Consider the following 25,931-nt stretch of genomic DNA (forward strand, 5'->3'; position numbering starts at 1 on the left):
TCATGGATCTCTCAGATCATTGGAGCGTTGTTACCATTATGGCTATCATGTGCAGTATTAACTGTATCATACCTTCATCTTACCCCAGAGCCTTTGGGTGGCGTTAGGAACCTGCGAGTCACTGACCCCTCTACTAGCACTTTGAATGTCCAGTGGGAGGCTGCTGAAGGCAATGTGCGTCAGTATAGGATCTTCTATGTCCCTGCAGCTGGAGGAGAGGAAGAGATGGTAAGCTGGAAGATTGTTCTAGAGCATTAAACCACGTCGAGTGAAATGCTCTCCTCTTTATAATCATAATTAGCCATATCTTCAGTATAGAGGCTAGAGCACAACCTGATGTATGTTTTGTTATACTTCTATCCAGGTCCAGGTTTCAGGCAGCACTTACAACACTGTGCTGAAGAACCTGCAGTCTGATACTGTCTACACTGTAACTGTGGTTCCTGTCTACTCTGCTGGAGAGGGACAGCGCATGTCTGAGAATGGCAAAACATGTAAGCCCTGCATGCATATAATAATTGGTGCAGCTCACATTGTTTCAATGGTGATCCATGCAGGGACGTTTAGGAGCGGTAGTGAAATCCTTGGAAGACAGCTTTCGGGGTTTATAATAGCCCACTAACTTCTTAGAATGACATACTGCATGACGGCTGTGGGATTTTTTTTTCTTCCCCTAAATCAGGAATCCATTCATGTCTGTCCAGAATGAACTTACTGGCCTCAGTTGCTGGCTTGCTGTTACTGTACGTAGGGAACCTTCAATAAGTCCGCCAGTTATAACTGATTTGTTTCATAACATCATCCAAATCCTTTCAAAACCTGTAAACCAAGCCAATCTGACCAGATGCCATGTGTTTCTCAAGAGGTGAATTAATGCACGCTTAATTCACACCTTACATGTAAAAATGTGACATAAAACATAACATAAAATGGCAGTATTAAGCTCAGTCAGCTTAGTCTGAACTTTGTCGAGGAGCACAGATTTTCCAGTTTGTCCCACAAATTCAAACCACCAATCTCTGCTGGGAATGAGTCAGCATTTTGCGGGGTGATTGCGTAGGAAGGAATTCCTCCGGGTTGGCAGTGTTATAATGGTGTCTCCTCTCTCTTTACCGTAATATTGTCCATTTATAGGTTGGATTGAAGGGTAGTGGTCAGGATAATGGTGGGGCTGGGGAATGGGGGAGGGGGTATATTGAGTAATTGGCTCTCCTTTGGGAAAAAGAAACAGAAGGGGGGTTGGAAATGAATGGAGAGCATTATATGTTTTATGGCTCTCAACTCACTTGGTGAAGGTCATGCTCCATGCCTGCTACTGTTACCCCCGTTTTCCCTTCTGTAGCAGTGGTCCTTCATGTTCTGTGGCTTTTTCCTAGACATGTTAACCAAACTCTTCTACAGTATGTACAGTATCTCAGATCATACTGCTACAAAACATTTTACTGCTAACCTTGTAACTTTACTTCCTCTGTGGAATATATTGTCATTCCCATTCAAACTGCAGTACCTCCATTTATTCTCCCCTTTTTATGCTATTCAAGGAAGGATCCACTCTCACTGTTTGAGCTAGCTTTGCTAGTCACTGACTGTTAAGTGTGCCTTAAAATTCAAAGCAGCTTTCTAGGCAACAGGCTTTGGTTTGTGAAACTTTAAAGTACGGAAGCTCACTCACTGTGTTTTTCCCCCTGCATTTATGGGGTTATAATGGGGAGCAGCACAAAGCCTCGAAACATCTGCTTTGGTTTTTTAGAAGGCAGGCTTCATGCAGGGCTGCATATACGCCCTGTATATCCTTTTCATTAACCTTTAGGGCACTGACAGGAAGTGTCCTGTTGATAGTGGTATTGTTAAATGATGTCTTAAACTTGTCTCCGTTGGTTGCTGGGCAGTATTGTTCCCATTTTATTGAAATGTTCTCATGTAGTCATTGCACTGCTGTCCACAAAACTAGTCTGGACCATGTTGTGTTAAATGAGACAAAGACAAAGAATGACAGTACCACTAGTTAGGAGATTCACAGAGGCATTTAACACTTGTAAATAACGGCCATGAAACTACATAAGTTCAAACTTAAAGTAATGAAACAAAAATACAAATAGGAATATACTACCAGCATTTGTGTAGCAATATATGGGTGTTGTTCTTGTGTAATTGATGGTTTTAACCTCTAATTTTCTGACCTCTGTCCCTTACCCACTTATGAGTACCTAACCTAAACAATCTCTCTGTTTTTGTTTCCTCTGGCTTATCTCATTCCCTCTCTCCCTCCATCACCCCAATCTGCACAACCACTTATGTTGCTGGCGTTTAACCTCATTCTGACACTCTCTCCTCTTTGTCTGACCTTCCTTTCATCATTCCTCCAACTGTGTAACATCTTTTTGCTTTACCTCACCCACCGTCTTACCACCCAACATTCCCGGCGCAGTGGAGCGCAGCCCTGTCAGGAACATCCAGGTTTTCAACCCTTCTACCAACACTCTGAACGTTCGCTGGGAGGCTGCCACAGGCCCAGTCCAGCAGTACCGGGTGGTCTATTCTCCTCTGACTGGCACCAGGCCCTCTGAGTCGGTGAGTTTCCATCCACTGTGCATCCATACATGCAAAGAAAGAACATTTACATAGGTGCACAACAGCACCCATAACTACAAATACTTATTGTGTAAATTACTTATTGTGTCATCACAGCCCATCAGTAACCATTTATTGCTAATGCCCTTAAATCACACATTATACACACACAAACACTGAGGAGGATTAGAGCACACCCGGGTTGAGGTAAGAACACATGTTGCCCAAGCAACAACCAATTAAAATTTTGACCAGCATCTACAGTAAGCCATATGTTGTCAGGAATAAACCAGCCTCATCCTTAACTTTTAAAAGAAAACATTAGTCTGTTCACCAAATGGTCCATGTGAGAGTGTTTGATGCAGGCATGTGTGCAGTTACTGCCAGCTGAATTCTTTTCTTTTACAAACTGCTAAAGATTTTAACCAAGACTGTGTTCATTAAAGCAGAAATTCTTAAATTGCTACTCCCGTTCTCAACACGATATGTGGCATCTGGCACCAGTGTGCCCACATCTTTCACGTGTAAAGGATTTCCGGGTTGCTTAAAGAATCCACATGGACCTTTTGAAGTGTTACTTGCCATCCACCACCATTAGCTCTCTCCAGCATCTGCCTGAAAGATTGCACCATTAAGAATGGTTTCTTCACTGGGACTCTAATAACATGGTCTTTGGTCAGAGGTGCACTCTGCCTTTATTCCTGTTTTTTAGCACATTCATGGCAGGCTCAGGTCTTTTCCGTAGCTAGAGCCAATGATGTGCGTCTGCGCCAACTGTGGCAACAATTAAAATCAAACTTAAGTAGACAAAGGGACATTGCTGTCGCTTTTACATGTGACATGAAGAGAAAATAAGCAGATTCACCAACCGATTTACATGGTGTTCTCTTTCACGCACAACCCCCTTCACCACACAGTTTCTCTATTTCCATCGAAAGCACCCACACAAGTGTTCACCCCCCCCCCTCCTCACTTACTCGCAGAGGTTATCACCGGGCCAGAGCCCTCGAGGAGCCCTGACCTTACTCTGTGTTACTAACTAACCCACAGAAAGAGAGAGAGTGAGGTGGAGCTGGCCCCTGATGTAATCAGCTGTTGTCACTGTCAGACTTAAACAGCGGTGCCGGCTGTCAAACATCAAAGGATTATTTGGCCCTTCCTTTTACTTAGTGCTGACAGCAAGGGGCTATTGAGTAAAAGGGAGGTGCTGGAGAGAGTGGACAAAACAAGCAGCTGTCAGAGGAAATGGGAAAGGTCTTTGTTTGTGTATGTGCTGGGCGCCGGGTCTGCATCATGTCTGTGCACCGCTACAAAAATGCTTAGGTTTTTTAAGAAAATAAACACATTTGCTACAGTATTATTGTTGTCTACACATGCTGCACTGAAACTCTTCAAAAGTGTTGAGTCATGACATGTTCTGTGTCTCTATGCAGGTTGTGGTACCAGGGACCACCACCACGGCCCTGCTGCAGCAACTGCTCCCAAACACTGATTACAATGTTGGAGTGGTTGCTCTGTATAGTGATGGTGAGGGACCCAGTATCAGTGACAGCGGGAAGACATGTAAGTACCTGGGCCAGGTTTAAAGACAGGAAGAACTGTAGGAAAAACAGTCTAAGGACCCTATGTATCATGCTGTGTTCAGATCTAGTGTAGGTATTTCAGTAATCAACATTAGCCGCATTTATCTAACACAAAAAGAAAACATCTCTGGGACATAGAGCTGTTTGGACTGTGCAGCTCAAACACTTTTTTCCTTCATGTTTCCTCGCTCAGTGCCCCGAAGTGGCCCAAGGAACATGCGTGTGTATGACCCCACCACCAGTACTCTCTCTGTGAGCTGGGAACATGCTGAAGGTCCCGTCATGCAATACCGCATCACCTATGCCCAGACCACAGGAGACCCCATCGAGGAATATGTAAGCACATTTATAGTTACGTTATTCCACTGTTGCTTATGGTTTAATGAATTCACTCTTTTTAGAGTGCCAATTATCCAGTTTTTGACCATAGTCCTAAGTGACAGACCAACTCTCATTGAGATATGCTCTTGATTTGTTCTTTTATTGATCCTTTTCTTCATGTGATATGTCTTATGGCTTGTAGACTACAGTGCCAGGAAACAGAAACAATGTGGTCCTTCAGAATCTGGATCCAGACACTCCTTATAATATTAAAGTGACTGCCGTCTACGCTGATGGACCAGGAGGAGAGCTGGAAGGAGATGGACGCACAGGTATAAACTATATAATCTGTACAACCTGTGTGTACCTTTTGTAACTGATGCAGAGATCATTTCAGGATATGAAACTAAACATACTGACAGATGAGTATTAAGGATATCATGCAGTACTGCACACACACATGCCCTCACCAGAGTGAGGAGTCCACAGCAGAAAATATGAATAGAGTGGTCCATTGATTGGGATCCTGAATCATTGTAGAAAAAGTGGAATAAGTGAAATTCTTGACTTTTCATGAAGGCCAAAAGCACCAAGAGCCTTTGCCAGAGAGTTATGAACTGGCTGTACTCCAGTGAGGGAGATCTCATGCTTGCAGTGCTGGCCAGTGTCTTGCCTAATTTTGTCTTTCAAACGAAAGAAACCCTATCACATATCATAATTTCACTCCGCTCCTTGAGGCGGCTTATTATTCTTTTTTTCTAATTTCTCTGATGTGGTGCAATTTATCATCCCTTTGATCACATGTTGATATATTTCACTCATAATTCAAAAGCTATAATAAGCTATAATAAAGTAATTACTGTGCTGACAGTTCACCAGCATTGAGTACACTGGAATTCCAACCCATTGCAAGCCTGTATTGACTGTGCTGTCCTGTCTTGTTTTCCACAGTGGGAATGCTCGGCCCCAGGAACCTTCGTGTTTCTGATGAGTGGTACACCCGCTTCAGGGTGTCCTGGGACCCTGCCCCCTCCAGGGTTAATGGATACAAGCTTATCTACCAGCCTGAGGGTATGTACATGTTGCTAGGGGGATATAACAAAATATGTGTTTATATAATACATTTATGAGATCAGAGGGACTTTCTTTTTAATACAAACACATATGGAGAGTTTTTTTTATCTTTATGTTTCCCTTCAGGCTCTGATGAGGTCTTGGAGACGCTCGTTGGAGACGTGACCTCCCACCAACTGCATAACCTGAAACCTGGAACCACCTATGACCTGAAGGTGCTGGCACAGTACAGCACAGGCGTCAGTGCACCCCTGATTGGACAAGGCACCACATGTAAGTTGATGATGCTGTTATTTAAAGGTTGACAGGTTTATCTGCACATAATTAAATGGATGATTCTAGTTTTGACTGCCAAGCCGTTGTTGTGAAAGCAGAATATGTACTAAGAGTAATGCTTCTTTTTAGTGTACCTGAATGTGACAGACCTGACAACCTACAATGTCGGCTATGACTCCTTCTGCCTCCGATGGGCCCCTCACAGAGCAGCCACCTCCTACAGACTCAAAGTCAATCCTTTTGACAGTAAGGGCTTTACTCAACTACACACTGTTAAAGGTTTTGTTGAATTAGACTTTGAATTAGTTATATTACTGCATTATCTAATCTGGATTCTCCTCTCCTCTTTCCTCTCCTCAAGCCTCCAAGAGTGGAGCTCAGGAGATCACTGTCAGGGGCTCGGAGAGTAGTTACTGCTTTGATGGCTTGACCCCTGACACCCTCTACAACGCCACGGTGTACGCCCAAACCCCCAACTTGGAGGGACCTGGAGTCAGCGTAAAGGAGAGGACATGTAAGATCCTCTATGCCAGTTAAACGCTAAAAGCTACTGAAACCTCCGATTTCTTTTGCGTTACTCAGATATGCCCTCGCTAGCGCAGTGTAGTATGTTTCTTTCAATTTTATGCATGTGTTTCTGTTGTAGTGGTCAAACCCACAGAGGTGCCAACTGAGCCTCCCACCCCCCCTGCTCCGGCAACAGTCCCCCCTGCACTTGATGGTGAGGAGAGCTTTGACATTTGTGTGCTAAAAGAATAATTCTTATGGCTTAGCGGAGATGAGGCTTTACATTAACATCATTGTACCCGCACCACAGTGTGCAAAGGTGCCAAGGCAGACCTGGTCTTCCTCATTGATGGTTCCTGGAGTATTGGAGATGAGAGCTTCATCAAGGTCATCCAGTTTGTCAAGAGCATGACTGGAGCCTTTGATGTCATCAGCCCGCGTGGCATGCAGGTCAGCATAAACCTTTAATGTTCATTCCCTTCTGAAGACAAACTGACCTTATGCAATGTTTTTGAAAGATGCCTTTGCTATTTCTCTGTGTTTTATCATATATTATATTATTTGTTCTCTTTGAACAGGTTTCGTTTGTGCAGTACAGCGATGACGCCAAAACTGAGTTCAAGCTGAACACCTACCATGACAAAGGCATAGTGCTATCAGCTTTGCAGACAGTCCGCTACAGAGGAGGCAACACCAAGACAGGTACGTCACTGCAAAAAAATCTAATTGTTCTAAAGAAGATAAATTGATGATTTGAAGTTCACGGTACTCTCTCCTTCCTCCTCATCCTCCTCCTTCACCCAGGCATTTCTCTGAAGCACGTCTATGAGAAGGTTTTCACCTCAGACAGTGGCATGAGGAGGAACGTCCCGAAGGTGCTGGTGGTGGTGACAGATGGTCGCTCCCAGGATGACGTGAAGAAGAGTGCAGAGAAACTGCAGCATTCTGGTATGTGTGGAATAATTAATAATTGTCGTGTGTTTTGGTCTGCGTTGTATGTATAGTACATATTGTATGTAGCAGAGCTGTTTCCAATTATCCAAGTTCCCGTTTGCTCCCAAACTTTCGATTTCCTTCATCAGAGCCAAAGTTTGTGGCTGATTTAATAAACTCTTGTTATAATCCCTACAGCGATGAAGCTGCCTGTGGTTATTGGAAGCTTAACAATGGTCTTTGTTTTGTTTTTTTTGCGTGTGTGTGTATGTGTTTTACCCCCACAGGCTACAGTGTGTTTGTGGTTGGAGTGGCCGATGTGGACATGTCAGAGTTGAGAATTATTGGCAGCAAGCCCAGCGACAGACATGTGTTTGTGGTAGACGACTACGACGCTTTTGCCAAGATCCAGGACAACCTGATCACCTTCATCTGTGAAACGGCCACTTCCAGTAAGGCAGACATTAATTATTAAATCATTAAAACACTGCTAGAATTTAGTATACCTGCATTGCACGAGGAAAGCATTTCTTTTGACTTTGTAACTTCTATTGTGATTGATTAGTGCTCCTGCAGAGATAACAGGAAGCTCACCCATTGCTGTACTTTTCAACTGCTCTACTGCCAGGAAATGTATAAACAGACATGAATCACTTTCTTTAAGCCTTAGTCTGTTTTTCCAACCCGCTACAACTTTTTGTCCTGTTTCAGCTTGCCCTCTGATCTACATCAATGGGTTCACAACACCTGGTAAGCATACAGCATCACCATACACAATACATATGAACTAAAATGCTTTTATGCTATTCTATAAGAAGGCTTCACTATTTCCATGCTCTCAACATGGCTCCTTTCTTTTTTATCCCTTCCAGGCTTCAGGATGCTGGAGGCTTTCAACATCACAGACCGGACATTTGCTGGCTTAAATGGCGTGTCCATGGAGCCAGGCTCCTTTAACAGCTACATCGCCTACAGGCTGCACAAGGATTCCTTCCTAAACCAGCCCACCAAGTAAGAGCTGAGGCTGAATGGTGTTTGTGTGTGTCAAACATTGGGAGTGTGAGTCTCATTATGTGCATATTCCCAGCCTATTGGCCTTATCTCCTGTGCACTATTATGTTGCCCAGCCCACAGTCATTATTCATAATGAGGTTCAATAGCCTCTGTAGTCATAGGGGTTTCCCCAGTGCCCTTTGGCAATAAGCCCACAGCTCTATTTGCTGTTGCAGCTTGTGGAATATGAGGTGCTAGCAGGAACAAAAAAAATTGGTCGTAGAATTAAAAAGTTCTTGGATCAGGCCCTCCTCCCACCAATGTCAAACTGGGAGCAAACAAATCACCCCTGGGTCAAGAGCTGTGTCTCTTTATTGGGCCTCATTTAAGTGGTATTAGGCCACTGCGGAACTGCAGAAGTATCCAACCCTCTTCTGCATACTTTGTTAATATGTTTATCACAGTGTATTCAGTGTACGTGGGCGCAGCTGTCGCCTCAATGCGCACAAATGGAAACACTTAGAACTGCTGCAAAGAAGAGGGGACAGAAAATACTTTCAGTATGAGGGCAATTTCTGCAAAGCCGGAGGGAGAATTGGCAATCATTTACAGGTTCTGCATGCTGTATCATTGTAGCAAGATTTAATGGTCTTGGTATTAATTTCTAACATGTGATATTCTGACTGCTAGTGAGGCCACAGCTCTGACTCATGACTCATCACGATGTATGTTTTTAACACTAACAGGGAGATCCATCCGGAGGGTCTTCCCCCATCCTACACCATCATCCTGCTCTTCCGCCTGCTGCCCGACACACCCTCTGAACCTTTTGATATCTGGCAGATTGCCGACAAAAACAACAACCCCGAGGTCGGGATCACCGTCAACCGTAAGCCTCCCATCCTGCTTTGGCCCTCAGCTGGAGGGGAAGCTGCTGTAGCTGACCCAACATATACACAGCTGTAAACTCTTTATTAACAACTGAAGCTGCTTTCTTTCTCTCTCGTACCTAATTTACAGACAGTCAAAGTTAATTGATATGTCAGATATGACAAATAAGGCAGTGGGAGCATATTGAAATAAATATTACTGACTTCCATCCACTGCTCTGAGTTAGATTCTGATTTTGGATTTGGCTCGTCTCTTTTATTCCCTCATAGAAAGCCTTCATTTTTAAATAAATATCTTTTTATGTGTGCGCTTACACACGTGGTAAACGCATGTGAATAATTACGGGCATAGAGCTAATCCCTCCTAGCCTTCTCTTTATCCCTCTCCTCTCTCTACAACCATGTGTTCTCTATAGTCGTGTCTGCGCTTTGCGTGCCACCGCATCGTAACACACTGTCAGGGATTCATCAAAGGCTCTTCTCTCTTCAGCTTCCAGCAAAACAATTGCGTTCTACAACAAGGACACCCGAGGAGAGATCCAGAGAGCCACGTTTAATGAGGAGCAAGTGAAGCGCATTTTCCATGGGAGCTTCCACAAGGTAAACACAATGCATGATACTTAAAGAGAGGAGTGCTGCGCTAACCACATAGTGATATTATTAAAGTTTGGCTTTAATAGGACAGACTGAGAATCTCTTGCGGTCACCTGTGGGCTGATTATCCTTTTATATACAGAATATTGTTTTCATTGTTTTCACTTCCTTTCAGTTTGTTTTTAAATCCTTTCATAAGTCTCTGTGTGACTTTTATGCGTCATTTAAGTTGGCTAAATTTCCTTTTAATGTGAAGATCTGACAAACAGCCAATGCTATGTAGCTGTATCATATTACCTGTCAAAAGTATCCTGCTAGCCATTTTAGTGTCGGGCCTGCTGTCAAAGAGATCTTTTTTATGATTTGACATTAAGCTTGGTTTTGATAAATGGGGCCATGGAGGCAATAAATACATTTAAAGAGAGGTTGGAGGGAAATTTTGATACCTCAGTGACCCAGCATAATGTGCAAAGTGTTACAGCTAACCATGGAGGTCTGACCACATCAAGGCTGGAGACTATCCTGGTAGTTGTTGAGTGAATTCCAATCTAGTCTACTCCTAACTGCAGCACCAGTCAGGGGACTGGATCGATTTTTATTTGGGTTTCACTTGAGTTGGGTTCAAAAATGGCATAAGGCATTTCATGAGTGGATCCTAAAGTTAGCACATTTTTCACTAAATAAGCAGACTTCATGGTATTTCTTTAAAGGAGTTCTCTAGCGATTTAATGCTGCACTTACAGAAAGTTGGGAGACACATTCAAAAAATAATTTCCAAAATCGATGCAACTGAGGCCAAGATATCCTGACTTTTAGTTCCTAGTACGAGTCAATCTCCAAAGACTTCCCTTGCCATTGTCTTTCAAACGGCACGGGGTAGTTTATAACACAGGCTTTCTAAGGACACTAGGCAGTTGTGGAAGCAAGAATACACATTGGCATTCCAGATGTTTCCAACTGTCTCAATGATACATTGTCTTGACTCTGAAACTGATCCATGCCATCTCCCACCCTGTCTTTCATGCAAGAAATTAAGATTGACCTCCCTTAGGGGCACACTTATTGAAAGATTCATTAACATCAACTACTCTTCAAATAATCTGTCAAAACCTCTCAACCACCCACAGTGGTGTTATTGTTTTGCAAACTCTTTGTCTCTCTTCAATTGTTTAACCACTACATTAGGCCCACATGCCAAGCTTGCAACCGAGATAAACAGCCTTTGTATAGTATGGAGTCTCTTGGGGCCACAGCAAGAGGTGAAAAGAGACATCAAATGCCTTTAAGTCCAACTCAAAGCAGCAGTGAATATAAAACATCCTCTGTTATGTTCCACCACAGTAGGGTGTAGAGACCAGAACAATGAGGGACAGTATATTTTCATATCGACCTGGAATGACTTAAGATGTGAGATTTATCACTGGAGGGAAAACGACTGGTTCCAATGTACTCAAAGTCACGTCCAATTGCATTTGAGTTCGTTTCCAAGGACAGCGTGCCCGTTATTTGGAACACAGCTTTCTTTCCCCCCTAATTTTAAAGTAATCAGAATGAATGACCCTTTTTAATGTAGCAGGGTCTTAACCGACATCAAAGTTCCTGATATAGCAGAGAGCAGATTTTTGAATTGAGAAACTGATGAGAGCGATATGTTGGCCCCCAGATCAGAGCGTTCTGTAAATGGCTTTCCAGTTTGACCATTTAGCATCTACACAACTAATTGTAGGGTAACTTCATGAATGAACAGGACCCTGGAAAATGTTGGGTCAGGACTGTATGTAAATGACATCACTGCTGGTCTAGTTGGACAGCAGCCTGATCTGTGTGTGTGTGTGTGTGTTCTCTTTGTCTGTGGCCATGGTGGAGACTGTAGTCTGACTGTACATTGGGTGGCTAGTTTGTGGTGCGGTAGTTGTTGTTCCATGAGTTGGCAAGTCTGCAGCGGTCTACCTAGCTGCTTATTTGCTGGTCTGCTGAGTAAGTGCCACTGCCGACTGCAGTGGTGGTGTGTGTTTACATGTTGTCAGTGGTTTGCCAACACTTTGTCGGTGGCTCTTACAGAGTGACCTCAGTGTGTGTGCTGAAAGTGACCATGAGGGTTGTCACAGATGGGGCTTATTGTCCATGTGTGAAGATAAACGAAACAAAACCGAATGAACACAGATGTTGACCTTCTAAGTTTTAAATTAACGAGGTAGAGCTTCAATTAAGGATTATTTTCATTGCCACCTGATAGATTATACAGATTATGCATACAGATTATTTCCTCAATTAATTGATTAATTCTTTAGTCGATAAAATGTCTGCAAATAGTAAACAAATGCCCATCGCATGCTCCCATGGAGACATCTTCATGTCATCGTCATGTTTTGTCAGACCAACAGTCCAAAAAACAGAGATATGCAGAAAGATATTTTTTTTCTAAAAAATTAAATCCACTATCAAAAATATAGACAATTCATTTTCTGTCAACTGCATAATATATTCATTTACTAATTGTTTTGTTTCTATTACCAGCCATTCCAGTACAAATATCTTTACGCAGTACTAGTGTTTGATAATGCAGAGCTTTTAATCATGGCTTTTCCTGGCAGTTGATTTTGACAGAATTTCCCCTCAAATCTCAATTCTAAATATGCATGTTGCTTTTGCAGTAGTTAATTACGTTGAGAATGTATGTCAAAAGCATCACAACACATCTACCCAACCAGTATTTTCTCATTGGAACTGCACTTTCTGTTTTTGACAAATGTTAGTTGCTCTTTATGTGCCACAGTGCTGGCTCAGAGAGTGCTTGCAGATTGAGATTTCTTTCTCCTCTAGCTAGTTAATAAATAGTCACCCAGGCTGGAGAGGTCGTGGTCTACCGCTAGTGTAACATGTGGGAAAGCTCTCAGAGATGGCTTAAACAGATGCTAGCCACTCACTAGCCCACTGGGGAATCCCCTCCCACACTTGAAGGGGTGGGAGTCCGCAGAGGGAACTTTCCTGTTAACTGAGGTGAAGACGAAATTTTCCATAAGTCATAGTGACTAGTCATGTGTTCAGAGTTACATTGGTTGGATTTTGAGTGTGTAAGTTGCTGAAGAGTGCACTATAGTTTGCCTATATACTGAAAAACATTCAAACCTCATTGTTCTTTGGGAAGTCTTGAACTCAGTCCTTCAAACTTTCCTTTCAGGGACTTTGTTGGGGAAATTGTGCCAATATATGCATAGACTAATTCAAACAGAGGGGGAGGTTTTTGCCAAATTGTCCACTGACTGCACTCATTGTACTCTCCATTTGTGACAACTTTCTTTTGGACATGAAGACGTCTTCTTTCTGTGACCTGGACAAGTACAGTAGACTTGCTGACACTAAAAACCACACTAGAAATACAGGAAATTATATATTAACTTCTCTTCCCAAAGAAATCCACAGTGCCTTGTCTGTCCGCAGACATGGGAGCTTCCCATCTAGAATGATACAATGAAAATGATCAGCCCAACTGGGGATTTCACAATCAGTCACAGCGCTGTTTGATTTGAAACACCAATCTAAAGTAGATTCTATACCGATTATGTTTTTCCCTTCACTCTCAATGAAAGTTAACTTAATCTTGGAGGTATTTCTACAGAGAGGACTCACACCTGCTTATTAGTGCATGCATGAAATTAAAGCCATGAGGTCTTTAAGGTTCATGATTATGAAAACCATGGAACAGTCAGGGCAGAGCCAAGAACAGTAAAATCTAATCTGATAGAAATCGTGCAAATATGTCAACTGCATTGGAGCGGAGAAGGTGTCAGCCTGAAATCTTACCATATGTAGTCTGACAGTAGAGTGTTGACACAGCGAAGCACAGTGAAGCCTTCTGTGTTAACAATTGATGAAGGAAAAAGGTTCATCTGTCAACACTTCGCTGCAGTAGGACCAGATCACTTAGCAGTAAATAGCATCAAGTGAGGGAGCAGTGGTCACTACCGAGCTAGTTTTTCTGAGGCCTTAATTTCCAGTGTTTTTATTGTGTTTACTTATTGGTCAGTGAGGTAATATATACATGCTTATTATTTGCCATCCCAGTATATCATCCAAAACTCTTTTGGTAAGCCCTCAGGAGCATCATGGTATAATATATCCATGCCAGGATCCTGAGATAAACGACACCCGTCTCTCGTTGCGGTCTGCCAGATAGTTTGATCTGTTGCCAAGGAAGTCAACTGTAATTTTGTGATTGGTTGCCAAGAACTGTGGCCTAGTCTGTGGTTGGTACGGCTTTGTATGAAGAAATGGTACCTTGCTTTTCCTGACATAAAGAAAGCTTGTCTGACTGTTTAGCAGGGGAAAATTTGCAACTGTGAGGGGAAAGTAAGGAAAGTGTAGGTCTTTTGATGGCACACCGCAAATGATATTGTTTCAAGATGTGGAGCAGGGTTCTCTGGACAGGAAACGTCAAAATCTGGCACTTTGTCATTCTGTGTTGTTATACAATCACAAACTACAGCTTTAAAGCTGCATGGAAATGCCAACTGTTGTTTATTTCCTTATTTTTGTGGTGTATTCATCTGTAGAGGCATCAAACAGCATGTCCGTGCCAAATCAGTAACCACTCTGGGGTAATAACAGAATCTGTAATTAACATGGTTCTGCAAAGTCTAAACAATCTAGCAATTATGTGGAATACAGTATCAGCGTCTTTATAAGCTTCAGACAACGTGGTTTAAAAAGGTTCAATGAGGTTGTTCTTAGCCTTATGGTTGCACTTTCTTTAAGAATTTCTCTTCTCTTTAAAAGGGCAATCATGCCACTTCAAAATAGAAATGAATGCCAAACTCAGCTTTTCAAAAGCTCCACTGTTCTTAATACTCTTTGTGAAGTGATTGTTTTGCAACAAAGCTGGCAGCTGGGAAGTATTGAGGTGACAAGAATGTTTTGTTAATCGTGCCCTCTCTCCATCTCCATCTGCCTCCTGCAGCTCCACATCAGCATCTCTCCAGAGAAAGTCAAGCTCAACGTGGACTGCCAAGAGGTGGCAGAGAAGCCCATCAAGGAGGCCAACAACATCACTCTGGACGGCTATGAAGTGCTTGGCAAGATGGTCAAGTCTGGAGGCGGGAAGAGGCAGTCTGCAACAGTAAGTGAAAAAGGAGGCCTTTGCATTGAAAAAACGCGGAGGCTTGGAAACACACGTTTGGAAGAGCATCTCACAACTTTCCAAAGAATCAGTATCCAAAACCTTTTGTGCGTAGATGCACAATTAAATGAATTATTATTAATTTAACTGCTCCCAGTGGCTGCTGGAAGGATGACAGCCTGCATCTTTCTTTTCCTCATTGTTGTCTGCATTTTCAGCACGAATTGGAGCCATTTGTAACACCCCTTTTTCCCTTCTTCTGTTGTGCAGTTCCAGCTCCAGATGTTCGATATTGTCTGCAGCTTGAGTTGGGTCAGCCGAGACAGATGCTGCGATCTGCCCTCCACAGTAAGAACAAATTAACAAGTCAAAATACCATCTATTTGGCAGATTTCTTTCACACGCTTTGATGTACATGTAGGACTGATTGCATTTGTAGTTGAACTGGATCATTAATCTTGTACTTTGTTGGTTCTTTGCTGTTCAGGATTAATAGTAGAGGGACTATTGCCTTTGTATTTACTGTATATACTGTATACATGCATACCTTCTCCGAGGTTTGCGTATGCTCGTATGTAGTCAGTAAGCTGATAACTAGATTGCTGTTCAAAAAGAAAGTGCCTCAGCTGAACTGAATGGGACCCTGTATCCTGTGAAATTGTGCTAATCGGACTGTTGCCAGTATGATCTCCCAATTACACGAAAACAAGTGCTCCTTCAGATCGAGCAGTACTGGATACCGGATCAGTACCAATACCGGATGCATGCACATTTATCCAATTATGAACAATTCATTTATAATTTGCATCAGATATTAATACATCACATCAATGACTGCAGTGTTATATAACTCATTATGTGAAAGACTGTCACTGAGCATCTGGTCTTAAAGTCCCTCACTGACTTTGCTGATTCCAGTCACATTGCAGCATGAGCCGCTATTCCATCATGACCTTTGCTGGGGTTTTTAAACTGTCTCTTCTTCTTAAACTCCAAGCAAAGTCAAAACCACGGCCTGCCAGGATACTGTCATAAAATTACATCAAGGATTTTCTGTTGTGCCCCTCGTATTCTGTAGATTGCCAAGACATGGTCTCAATTATCAGTGGGTGGGTGTGATATGGACTATAGGAATATGTGTGCATTTATTATTTTCTAATTTCTTTATCTTCTGTCTTCTCTTTCAGAGAGATGAGGCCAAGTGTCCATCCCTCCCCCACTCTTGCACATGCACACAGGACAGCATCGGCCCTCAGGGGCCTCCTGGACCTTCGGTAAAGACCCACTATCATCCATCCTTGTCGTCTGTCCTCTATCTTCACCTCCTCTACCTCTGTTTGTTGTCACCTGATAAAATGGTTTTCATACATGTTTTGATGATAATGCCATACTCTTCTCTGCTTGTGTTATAATGACTGTACAGCTGTAATGAGCTACCTGAAATTTGCCTGCTATACAGTTTGAACTTGAGTAGACTGAGGATGTCCCTTGTATTAGGAGCGGTATTTTCTTTTCCTTTGGAAAGAGCAGTTGAGGATGAGACCAGTGGCATGCAATGAAATGTGGGCTTAGGGAGAAGTGTCAAAAGAGAAATGCCTGTCGGAAAAACAACAGTAAAAAAGTCTTGAGGAGAAGTCTGGAAGATGTGTGCTCAGTAACCTCACTAAGCCCCAGCGAGGATATCGTAGGGCTTGAGGTTTTAGGGCTTTTGGAATCTGCTCCTGTTGTTACACTCACTCTGTGTTTCTGGCTCCTTGCCTTTCCAGGGCAGCCCCGGTTCTAAGGGACCACGAGGAGATAGAGGAGAGCTCGGCAACACTGTGAGTAACACCATACATCACTTTAAGTACATGATAAATTGTTATCATTTTTCTTTTACAGGCTCTGAATTTTAATTGAACCAGCTCATAGCCAATGAAGCTTGCCGACACTATCAATAATGCTAAATCCACACATAACAGTGGTCCACTTCTCACTGGCATGTTATTTTAGGAGCTATTACTGCTCTCCTACAGCCTTACGTTGGCTTACATCATCAGCCAAAGCAAGTTGCATACATCTGAATTCAGTTATCGACTGTATATACTGTGTATCAACTTGACTGAGAAGGGGCCTCTGTCAAGTACCTTAAAGGCCCATATTCACTGTTAACGTTCATTTTCCATATTTGTGCAATAAAAAGTCTGATTAGGGTTGTTCTTTTGTAAGAGTATGGCTGTGAAATGTCTTTGTTTTTGTCTGGGTAATGCTGTAGGGTCCAATGGGTCCACGCGGTGAATCAGGACCCCCAGGCTCAATGGGACCACCGGGTCCACAAGGCCCGAACGGACTGTCTCTGCCCGGAGAACCTGTAAGTTAACCTACACTACAAAAAGCCAAGGAAGAAATAGTTAAGTATCCGTGGTAAATGGAGTTTAATGTATATGACATTAAACTCCATCACTTATGAGTAGTGCCCATGCTGATATGAATGTGCAGTCTGTATGACAATTGTACAACAGCTGAAATATTCTTGGTAGCAGATCCACCAGTGAGTGGGATTTACAGCTAAAGTCAAAACACATTAAACTCCTCTCTACTTCTATCCAGCTTCTTACCTGCAGATGTTCTTGTCAAAACATGAAATCAATCACAATTACAGACTGAAAAGGATAAAACGAAGACTAAAGCTTATTTTGCAAACCTCTCTTTTCCTCCTCTTCCACCTTCAGGGTCGCTCGGGACCAAAGGGAGATCCTGGAGACCCGGGCCTGTCTGGCCTGCAAGTAAGTCCTCCCCACTCATTTTGTGGTTTATGAACAGGAAACAGGAGACTATCCATAGAGAGCGCCGTTGCTACTGGAGCCTGGATTCAGTCCACACGGCAAAATTGAAACCACACTCTGAGTGGGAGGTTTACCATGCCATCCTCAGGGAGACCCACGCTCTTAAATCAGCCTGTTGATTGACAAACAGTAGAAGGCCAGTAATGCAGTTAAATTATTATGGAGCACAGACTCATGTTACCAAAGGGGAAATAGGGAATGGAACATGTTCTTCCCCCCACCTTGTAATTGAAGATGATTGTGACTCTGCCTGAAGGTTGAGCATCTTTGACAGACAGTAGACTGTACTTTTCTTCATCTCACTTTTTGGTGGAAGGGCATTTTTGAGTGGGTTGGTATTACATAGCCATCTCTTGGCCCGAGCGGCCGTTCATTCATCCAACTGAGGTCATTCAGCCAACTCCCACCATTCAAACTGGAGAGAGCGTCACCACTTGGTTATTCTGGCCTCCGAATAAGCGAATTGAGACATGGGAGAATGTCCTATTCTATGATCTTTAGAGTTTACTGGCAGCATTGTCTCGGTTCCTTTACACAATAAAGCTTATTATAATTATCCAGTAGACATCATGTGTCAACAGACAAGAGGGAAATTGTTTCAGTTTTTAGAAACAAGATGATATATTATCTTTGGCAACATAACTGGGAAACTGCAGGACTTTTTTGCTGTAAATTCTAGCTCAACAGAGGCATTAGGGAGCCGTATAAGAGTGTTGTTCCTGATCATTAGCATTTGATTAAGTGTGTCTGCTTTTTTTTCCAGGGTTCTCCCGGGCCACGCGGCCCTCTGGGCCCCGTTGGACCAAGCGGAGCACGGGTAAGATCCACCTCCAGGCCTGTTTAGTGTACACACTGTGTTCAAACCCTCCAAATGGATCCAACACTTAGTTAAGCTAATGTTTTGCATGTGATCACCCACTTAGCTCGGCGTGTACAGAAGTACTGTTGTGTAGCTTTTGCTGTTGCACCGCATGTTCTCACTTGCGTCAGCCAGAATATTTGGGCCACTACTTATAAATGTAATTTAAAAAGACAGACTCAAGGCTGAAAGCAATATAAAGTCATGACACTGATGTATTGCATGAATGGGGTCCCCAGTGTGTTGTAACCCACGTGTGATTGTATGTTGTTCCTACATAGGGGCCACCTGGAAAGGAGGGACCATCTGGACCCAGAGGCCCATCAGGGCCCATGGTGAGTGTGTGTGTGTTTGTCTCTGTGTCTTTGTGTTGTGCAGTAAAGAGCCAAATAAATATTCCTTGGAGCGTGCTTTATTTCCTGATATATCTGCAACAATTACTCCTCTGGCTCCACAGTTGCACTCTGCTGGAACAGCACATAAAAAAAGCAGACTCCACTGTTACCAGGAGGGGGGCATGCATCTCATTTTCGTCTGTGGTTTGGGGAGGTCTGAATCTACTTAATGCAGTCACCATGCCAACAGGCGACATGCCAGTATAGGATTCACATGCACTATACCATCCTGAGTGCTCCAAGACTCATTAGCTGTGCCTGGTGGCTGGCGTGTGTGTGTGTGTGTGTGTGTGTGTGTGTGTGTGTGTGTGTGTGTGTGTCCATCTCCCTTTAGTGTTCTTGGCAGCTTGTGCCACATGCCCCCACACTGCAGATGTCAAAGCATAGATCTCAACTTAAAGCTTATTACACAACCTTTAACAGGGAGCAGGAGTTAAACGTTACAATTATGTTTACAATGCAGTAATTTAAAATAAACACTACTCTTCCTGTGTTTTCCAGGGAAGCCCTGGAAATCCAGGTGTACCAGGAATTACTGGAAAACCAGGGAAACCAGGAGATACAGGAAACCCAGTATGTACTGAATAAGTCACTTGACACTGTTAAGGGAAGGTGGAGGTCGTTGCTTGTTCTAACACTGTTCTTCTCGTTAACAGGGAACTGTTGGCCTTAAAGGAGAGAAAGGAGAGAGGGTATGTAATATGTTTTAAATGAAATTAGCGTACACCAGTTATTATACATCATCAATGACAAAAGCAATCCTCATGAAAATGTCTTTGTTTTGCAGGGAGACTTTGCATCCCAGAACATGATGCGCTCCATTGCCAGACAAGTTTGTGAGCAGCTTGTGAACAGTGAGCAGAACCTTTCTTAATCTTTAGGGAATTTCAAAGTTGTTAAAGCAGAAATTGAATCCAAATCTAACTGATTTTGTTCTTCTCTTGCAGGTCAGATGAGCAGAGTTGACATGATGCTCAACCAGATTCCCTCTGGATATCGTAGCAACAGTCCGGGGCCACCCGGCCCTCCTGGCCCTCCTGGCAACACGGGATCCCGCGGAGAGCCTGGACAACCTGGACGAACTGGTTTCCCTGGGAACTCAGGTTTACCTGGAAGTCAAGGAGAGAGAGGTACTTTATCTCTCGTGTTTTTCTGAATGTTACAAAGCAGCGAGCAGTGAAATAATAAGCAAATGGTGAGCCATGCATTATTATGGTCATGGTGGTATTGACTCTGTAGACTAGTGTTGGTCCAACATGAGTGGAATAACAACATAATCGCATCACCTTCAAGATTCAAGTTAGCATTGCAAATATATTATTCAATAAAGAAGTTGCTCTTCGTTTCATTCATGTCCTTTAGATTTCTGCTCATTTCCAGATATTGATGATTTCTCTGAAAACATTTTTTTTTGGTGTGAAAGGGATTTGAACTCTTTTCTCTGGTTCATGTAGGTTTGCCAGGAGAGAAGGGAGAGAGAGGATCTCAAGGAATTGGTATCAGAGGACAAAGAGGTCCAAGTGGGCCACCAGGTAACACAGTTGTTCTTTTTCTCCCTTTTCTTGTGTGAAATAACCCACATTTCCACATGAACATTGTTCTCCAGCAGCTGCAGAGAATCTGCTGGTCTTCCACTGTTCTCTTACAACTTTATCTTTACACTAAAACACAGTTTCACAGTGACAGCTTTTTTGTGGACCTTTCAAGGACACCCGAGTACTCCCGTTAGTCCAGTTAAAATGACACATTCCAGCCAGAGGCCAGAATTTACCTGCAGTATATGTGTCTCTGGCACCTTCGTTTGGGCAGCTGCACTGCATAAATTCTTTGGAGGGACCCCAAACATATTCCCAATTCTTTCCTTTCTTAAAGATTTATGTCTCGTGTATATTGAGCTTCTCCAAACACTGTGCATATTTGAATTATTATACAGTAAAAGGAAGGTATTTATGTTCATCATTAAGAAGAGAATTTCTGTGTCTGGAGTTTAGACAATCTTGAATCAGTTTTCTAACAATTGTTAGAGACTGTTTTTAGGCTGATTTTTCAGTTTGGAAAAGGCCCTAGCCTGTCCTCAGTTCCAATTGATATCCAATGGTTATTACAAAAAGCTCATCACTTCAGAAGATTTCCTTTCCCTAGGGAAGCTGTTGCAAAACAACAGGAACCTTCTATTGATGTCTACCCCACAACAACAAACACTGACATGTCTGTTTCTGTAAATTAAGTGAGAAACAACTGAGGGACAGTGGGAGGAAAGCCACACTGATGACTCACTTTTGTATGTGTGTACTGTATATGTGTGTGTGGGAGAATCAGATTGTTGTACAATGAGCTTTCTTTGGTGGCTTCATTGACTACACATGGGCTCACTTAAGGGAGAGAAAAAGAAAGAGGGGGAAAATTCCATCCTGAGTTTTTACCGTCTAGACAGACGGGGCCGGGGGGGTAACTCCACTCAGCCCCAGACTTTTTCTTTTCTTGGTCAAGGTTTTTAATTGAGCCATTGAAAAATTTAAATTGCAGTGCCGCAGCCCCGTGTTACCCCCACCATTTTCACTGAAGATATCTGGGTGATGTCAGTGGGTTTTTGCACTGAGCTCTGGAGATTTAAACCGGTGTTACTCACCTTCTCTCTCTCCCTTTTGCAGGGCCACCGGGAGAGTCAAGAACAGGACCCCCAGGTCCTCCTGGCTCCGCTGGGTCTCGTGGCCCTCCAGGTCGCCAGGGTACTCCAGGGGTGAGGGGACCACCAGGACCCTCTGGATATTGCGACTCCTCTCAGTGTGTTGGCATTCCTTACAATGGACAAGGATACACAGGTACACTCAACACTGTCTAGGTTCTGCATGGTACTATATTGGATAAAAGACTAAGTGTATGCAGACTAATTACATTTGCAACTCAGTGCACCATTTCTTTCTTTGAAAATGTATGGAGATATGAATGAATGTAAGTGTTCCAGAATATTGATTTCTGAACAAAAAGCTGTTATAACTTATTTTCACAAGACGTTCAACTGACTCTTCACTAAGCCCTGCTCACTTTTGCTATGTCTGCTACGTCAAGCCGTTTTTTCTCCAATGGAACATAATACAATTTAAAATCATATTGTGACAGATTTACCATCACAATTCTTAGTCATTTTTGAAACAATTCGTCCTTGATTTCAGACAGAGGTACACAAAAGAAGTGTTATCATTTCTGGCCTGCAACCATTGATTTACCGACTTAAAATACAACTGTCGCTAGCAGATTTTATCAACTGTAGCTAGCTAGGCAATTAAGCTAACGTTAGCTCTACGAGTCGGTTGAAAGCGCTGTCTCTGGTTGACTTTTGAATGTTTCAAGCTGTTCTTAATTTCAAACTGTGTCTCACTATAAGTTACAAGACAAAAGGCTTTTGGAATGAAGACTTAGTGAAACGTAATGCTGACCTTGGCCAGAGTTGTTGAGTGTAAACTTCCCAGAACACAATAGCATAACATCATGGACTGGCTTTGACACTTGGAAAATACTACACAGTGTATGGTGATGTAACCTGTTACCCCATTTAAAAAGACAGAAGTATAAACTGCTCCTTGGCCTTGGAGGTAATGCTTGGTTACTGCACTGTCACTGTAGGTAGTAACCTAGTTAGCTAAGCATGCTAACGTTTGCAGCTTACACTTTTACTCTTGTAATTCTTTGTGGTTGCCATGCTTAGTTACTGTTGCTAAGCTAGGATTGGACAATCGCTGTTCGGGAGAGGGGTTTAGCGAACAGTCAGTTAGGAGCCACTATGTTCTAATACCTCCATACATTTGATGTAAAATTTTAAAACTGGCATGTAAAGCATTCTAGCTAGTTGTGAATGATGACTTGCATTAAATCAAATAAGATGCTTATAACTTTGTTCCACAGAAAACTCACACCCTCTTTGAACTATTTTCAGGTTTGGCATAGTAAACGTTCTAAGTCACCCGTGCCGCTTACACTTTGAAGTCCTGTTTCTGAGATGTTTGCCCATTTGCTATGGGGCATGTAAAGATAATCACCATGGACATAATTATTGAACATTAAAAAAGCAAACATTACGAAAGCCAAAACACAGAGCGGAGCGGACTGGCACTAACATCATCTCACAGCTACAAGCTACAGTGATGGCAACCTGCTGGCCTGTTTGCATCTTGAACCACAAACCGTTGGGGGAAAAAAAAAAAACAGAGACTGAGCATTTCTACGAAGGAAGGAGCATGTACAAATACCACCCAAAACAACTACTAACAGAGAGGATTTCATAACTGAAAGCAACGTTTAATGTGGAGGTGGTATGTGTAAATAAAACTAATTTTTGTGCCTTGTAAATGATTGTATGAACCAGGACATTTCACTAAAAATCGAGTTAACATCTGTATTGAGCTTGTGCCTCATAACCCTCTGCTTACTTACCACCAGCATAACCTCTGTTTATGACGCCTCAAGTGACTTAAACAGCTCTGGTCCAGACTGAAGCATGTTCCACTTGTACTTTTAATCATCATGTTCTTTGTGTACGTTGGCCAAATCAGCGCTAAATGTTGCTCTCTTGCCATTTCCATGTGTCCTTTGTAGTATCAGCTGGTTATTTTACTACGTATTATTATTCAATAGCTTGATGGATTTTATTGTAAATGTCATCACAGCATTTGAAACAGTTTTTTTATATAGCTTTTTTTTGGTACTTTAGGAAGCAATAGTTTGACACAGGGAGTTTTTTGGAATTCCATAGTGCAATATAATTTAAATTGTGCATGTAATAAGGTATAGAAAGAAGCCTTTTTTTGATTGGCCTTCACAAATATTTTTCTAGCCGACCGCTACCAGCCTGACCCTGAGGTAGTGGCTATACCTGTGGAGCCAGCTGGAGAGTTTGAGACAATACAATCACCCGGTTACTCACGAAACCAACGAGGAAAAAGATCACTACCACAAGAAAATACAGAAACACTAGCATCATAGCTGCAATAAGGAGTTCTCAGAAAGTGTATTATTGAAATAACTTCCATGATCACTTATGTGAGGATGAAGTCATTTTCAGAACAAAATTAGTACTTATATGGGTTTGATACCCCTGGCTATATTGAACGTATATTTTTTTTGACATGAGAAAGTTTAGCAAGATGAATACAAACCTACATGTTCGTTCATTACAAACCTGTGTGCTTGCTAATTGTTCCCTTTAAGTGTCTGCTTGTAATATAACTGCAAGTGTTTATCGGACTCCAATGTGTAATGCACTAATCATGTGAAAACCAGCAGAAAGTATGTCGAAAGAAGTACAGTATGTATGTTTTTGAACACTTTCACTCTATGTCAAACTTCAGTATGTAAGGTTGTTTCAGATACTCCATCAAAGACAAAAAAAACAATTAATTTGATCCCCAAAGATTTGTTCATTGTGATGTTTTCCTAGGCCTGTAAACCAAATGATAATCTGACTCATTGTAACAAACCAAACTTGTTTTTATTTTTTATTTTGTTTTGTTACCAAAGGTGGAATTGCATGTTTGTGTTGTATATTTACTGAGGATTTCTAAGTCAGAATATAGTTGTTGTTTTCTATCAATGCAGTTTGGATTTGGTTGCAAGACTATGGACATAGAATTGCTTTTCTCATGTTTTAACTGCACATTTTGTGAATTCCACACAGCCTTATTTTCTTATTTATTTCTGAAACAGAAGAGGCATTTTTCAATAAAACTACTGAAAATGTAGCGTTTGTTTCAGCTCTCCAGTCATTTTTAACTCTTGAACTTCTCACAGTATCTGTACGTTGTGTATTCAGCCCAAGATCTGGGCTCACATGTATTTGTGGAAAAATCCAAGGTCGGATCCTCAGCTGCTGTCTTAATGACACCTCAACATGCGATCATTTTTCTTTTCATACCAAACTCCTCTAGATGAAACAGAGTGTATTTGATCTTGAGTGACAAAACCGCTTCTTTCCAACATTAGGCCTTGAGAAATACGCTTTGAAGTTTGAACCTTTATTTATTTTGACAGCTTAAGATGTTTTGCGCCGTCCAGAATGTCAGTTCGTGTCAGGGCAACAAGAAGAGAAAGGAGATAGTGCGAAAACAGAAAACAGTCCACAATACCTAACATTTCCAACATGTGAACTGCTTCACAGTCTCTTACATGCACCCAGTTGGCTTTCATCCTTTCATCAGGTTGTAACGATTATCCATAGATTTCCATGAGGAAACAATGCAAATAAGATTGGGCAGATAACAGCCCTGGAAAAACTTAAAAACAGATTTCCACCCATTAAGCATATCTAAAGGTGAAATAAGAGACGTATGAGGTAAGGAACAACTGACACCATTTCTGTTTATTGTGTTTATTGTCTGAGGACGACTTCTTTAATAAACCCTTTAATTTAAGTAATTTACCCTCAATTATTCTTGGAACCTCAAATAGATTTCATAGAAGTTTATATTTCATGAGAGTTGGGAATTCTTGCAGGTACAGTACAATATGAGTGTCTGAACAGCTGGTACTGGTGTTAATCATAAAGGAGATGGAGGCGAGTCTGCAAAAGCATTCACATACAGAAAAGAGCTTACACGAGAACACATGTAGAGAACTCTGTCTGCCATGTAAATCTCCCTTAAGCAGGTACACCCATAGCTATGGTCTCAGTGCACACTTCGTGATGTGGCTTTTCTATAAAGCCCCTGTTCATCTACAATACTTAACCTTCCAGCAACACTCTCTGAGACACACTGGCCTTATTGAAATATGTTCACACCTGTTATAAATGATACGCTGTCCATACTATTTCTCAACATCAGGCTCTGATTTCTATTTTTAATGTCATTCTGTGACATCGTTCAAGACGCTGCTGTAGCCTTTAAGTCGCCGTTTTTTCCACCACAACCAATCATGCTATGTTTCCCTCTAAACTCATATAAAAGACTGTGTTCAGTGATGCCTGATACCATCCTCACTTTAACCCTGTCTGGTTTCTGTC

General features: G+C 42.2%; 1 protein-coding gene across 1 annotated transcript in view; it reads left to right on the forward strand.

Moving 5' to 3' along the window:
- col12a1a (collagen, type XII, alpha 1a) overlaps positions 1 to 24,639 on the forward strand; it is a 55,804-nt gene extending 31,165 nt beyond the window's left edge. Inside the window, exons 32-65 of the mRNA XM_070920358.1 lie at positions 89 to 228; positions 365 to 494; positions 2,429 to 2,571; positions 4,005 to 4,134; positions 4,348 to 4,490; positions 4,678 to 4,807; positions 5,427 to 5,546; positions 5,676 to 5,822; positions 5,955 to 6,071; positions 6,187 to 6,339; positions 6,472 to 6,546; positions 6,643 to 6,782; positions 6,911 to 7,034; positions 7,137 to 7,280; positions 7,553 to 7,717; positions 7,977 to 8,015; positions 8,138 to 8,276; positions 9,005 to 9,147; positions 9,639 to 9,748; positions 14,700 to 14,858; positions 15,129 to 15,206; positions 16,046 to 16,132; positions 16,625 to 16,678; positions 17,113 to 17,208; positions 17,570 to 17,623; positions 18,447 to 18,500; positions 18,824 to 18,877; positions 19,439 to 19,510; positions 19,594 to 19,629; positions 19,725 to 19,791; positions 19,885 to 20,067; positions 20,392 to 20,469; positions 21,589 to 21,759; positions 23,769 to 24,639. Coding sequence (XP_070776459.1) covers positions 89 to 228; positions 365 to 494; positions 2,429 to 2,571; positions 4,005 to 4,134; positions 4,348 to 4,490; positions 4,678 to 4,807; positions 5,427 to 5,546; positions 5,676 to 5,822; positions 5,955 to 6,071; positions 6,187 to 6,339; positions 6,472 to 6,546; positions 6,643 to 6,782; positions 6,911 to 7,034; positions 7,137 to 7,280; positions 7,553 to 7,717; positions 7,977 to 8,015; positions 8,138 to 8,276; positions 9,005 to 9,147; positions 9,639 to 9,748; positions 14,700 to 14,858; positions 15,129 to 15,206; positions 16,046 to 16,132; positions 16,625 to 16,678; positions 17,113 to 17,208; positions 17,570 to 17,623; positions 18,447 to 18,500; positions 18,824 to 18,877; positions 19,439 to 19,510; positions 19,594 to 19,629; positions 19,725 to 19,791; positions 19,885 to 20,067; positions 20,392 to 20,469; positions 21,589 to 21,759; positions 23,769 to 23,917 — 3,824 coding nt within the window. The 3' untranslated portion in view covers positions 23,918 to 24,639. The remainder of the gene's footprint in view (positions 1 to 88; positions 229 to 364; positions 495 to 2,428; positions 2,572 to 4,004; positions 4,135 to 4,347; positions 4,491 to 4,677; positions 4,808 to 5,426; positions 5,547 to 5,675; positions 5,823 to 5,954; positions 6,072 to 6,186; positions 6,340 to 6,471; positions 6,547 to 6,642; positions 6,783 to 6,910; positions 7,035 to 7,136; positions 7,281 to 7,552; positions 7,718 to 7,976; positions 8,016 to 8,137; positions 8,277 to 9,004; positions 9,148 to 9,638; positions 9,749 to 14,699; positions 14,859 to 15,128; positions 15,207 to 16,045; positions 16,133 to 16,624; positions 16,679 to 17,112; positions 17,209 to 17,569; positions 17,624 to 18,446; positions 18,501 to 18,823; positions 18,878 to 19,438; positions 19,511 to 19,593; positions 19,630 to 19,724; positions 19,792 to 19,884; positions 20,068 to 20,391; positions 20,470 to 21,588; positions 21,760 to 23,768) is intronic.
- Positions 24,640 to 25,931: the final 1,292 nt, after the last annotated feature.

This window comes from Enoplosus armatus, chromosome 15, assembly GCF_043641665.1.
Source record: "Enoplosus armatus isolate fEnoArm2 chromosome 15, fEnoArm2.hap1, whole genome shotgun sequence".
Lineage (NCBI taxonomy): Eukaryota > Metazoa > Chordata > Actinopteri > Centrarchiformes > Enoplosidae > Enoplosus > Enoplosus armatus.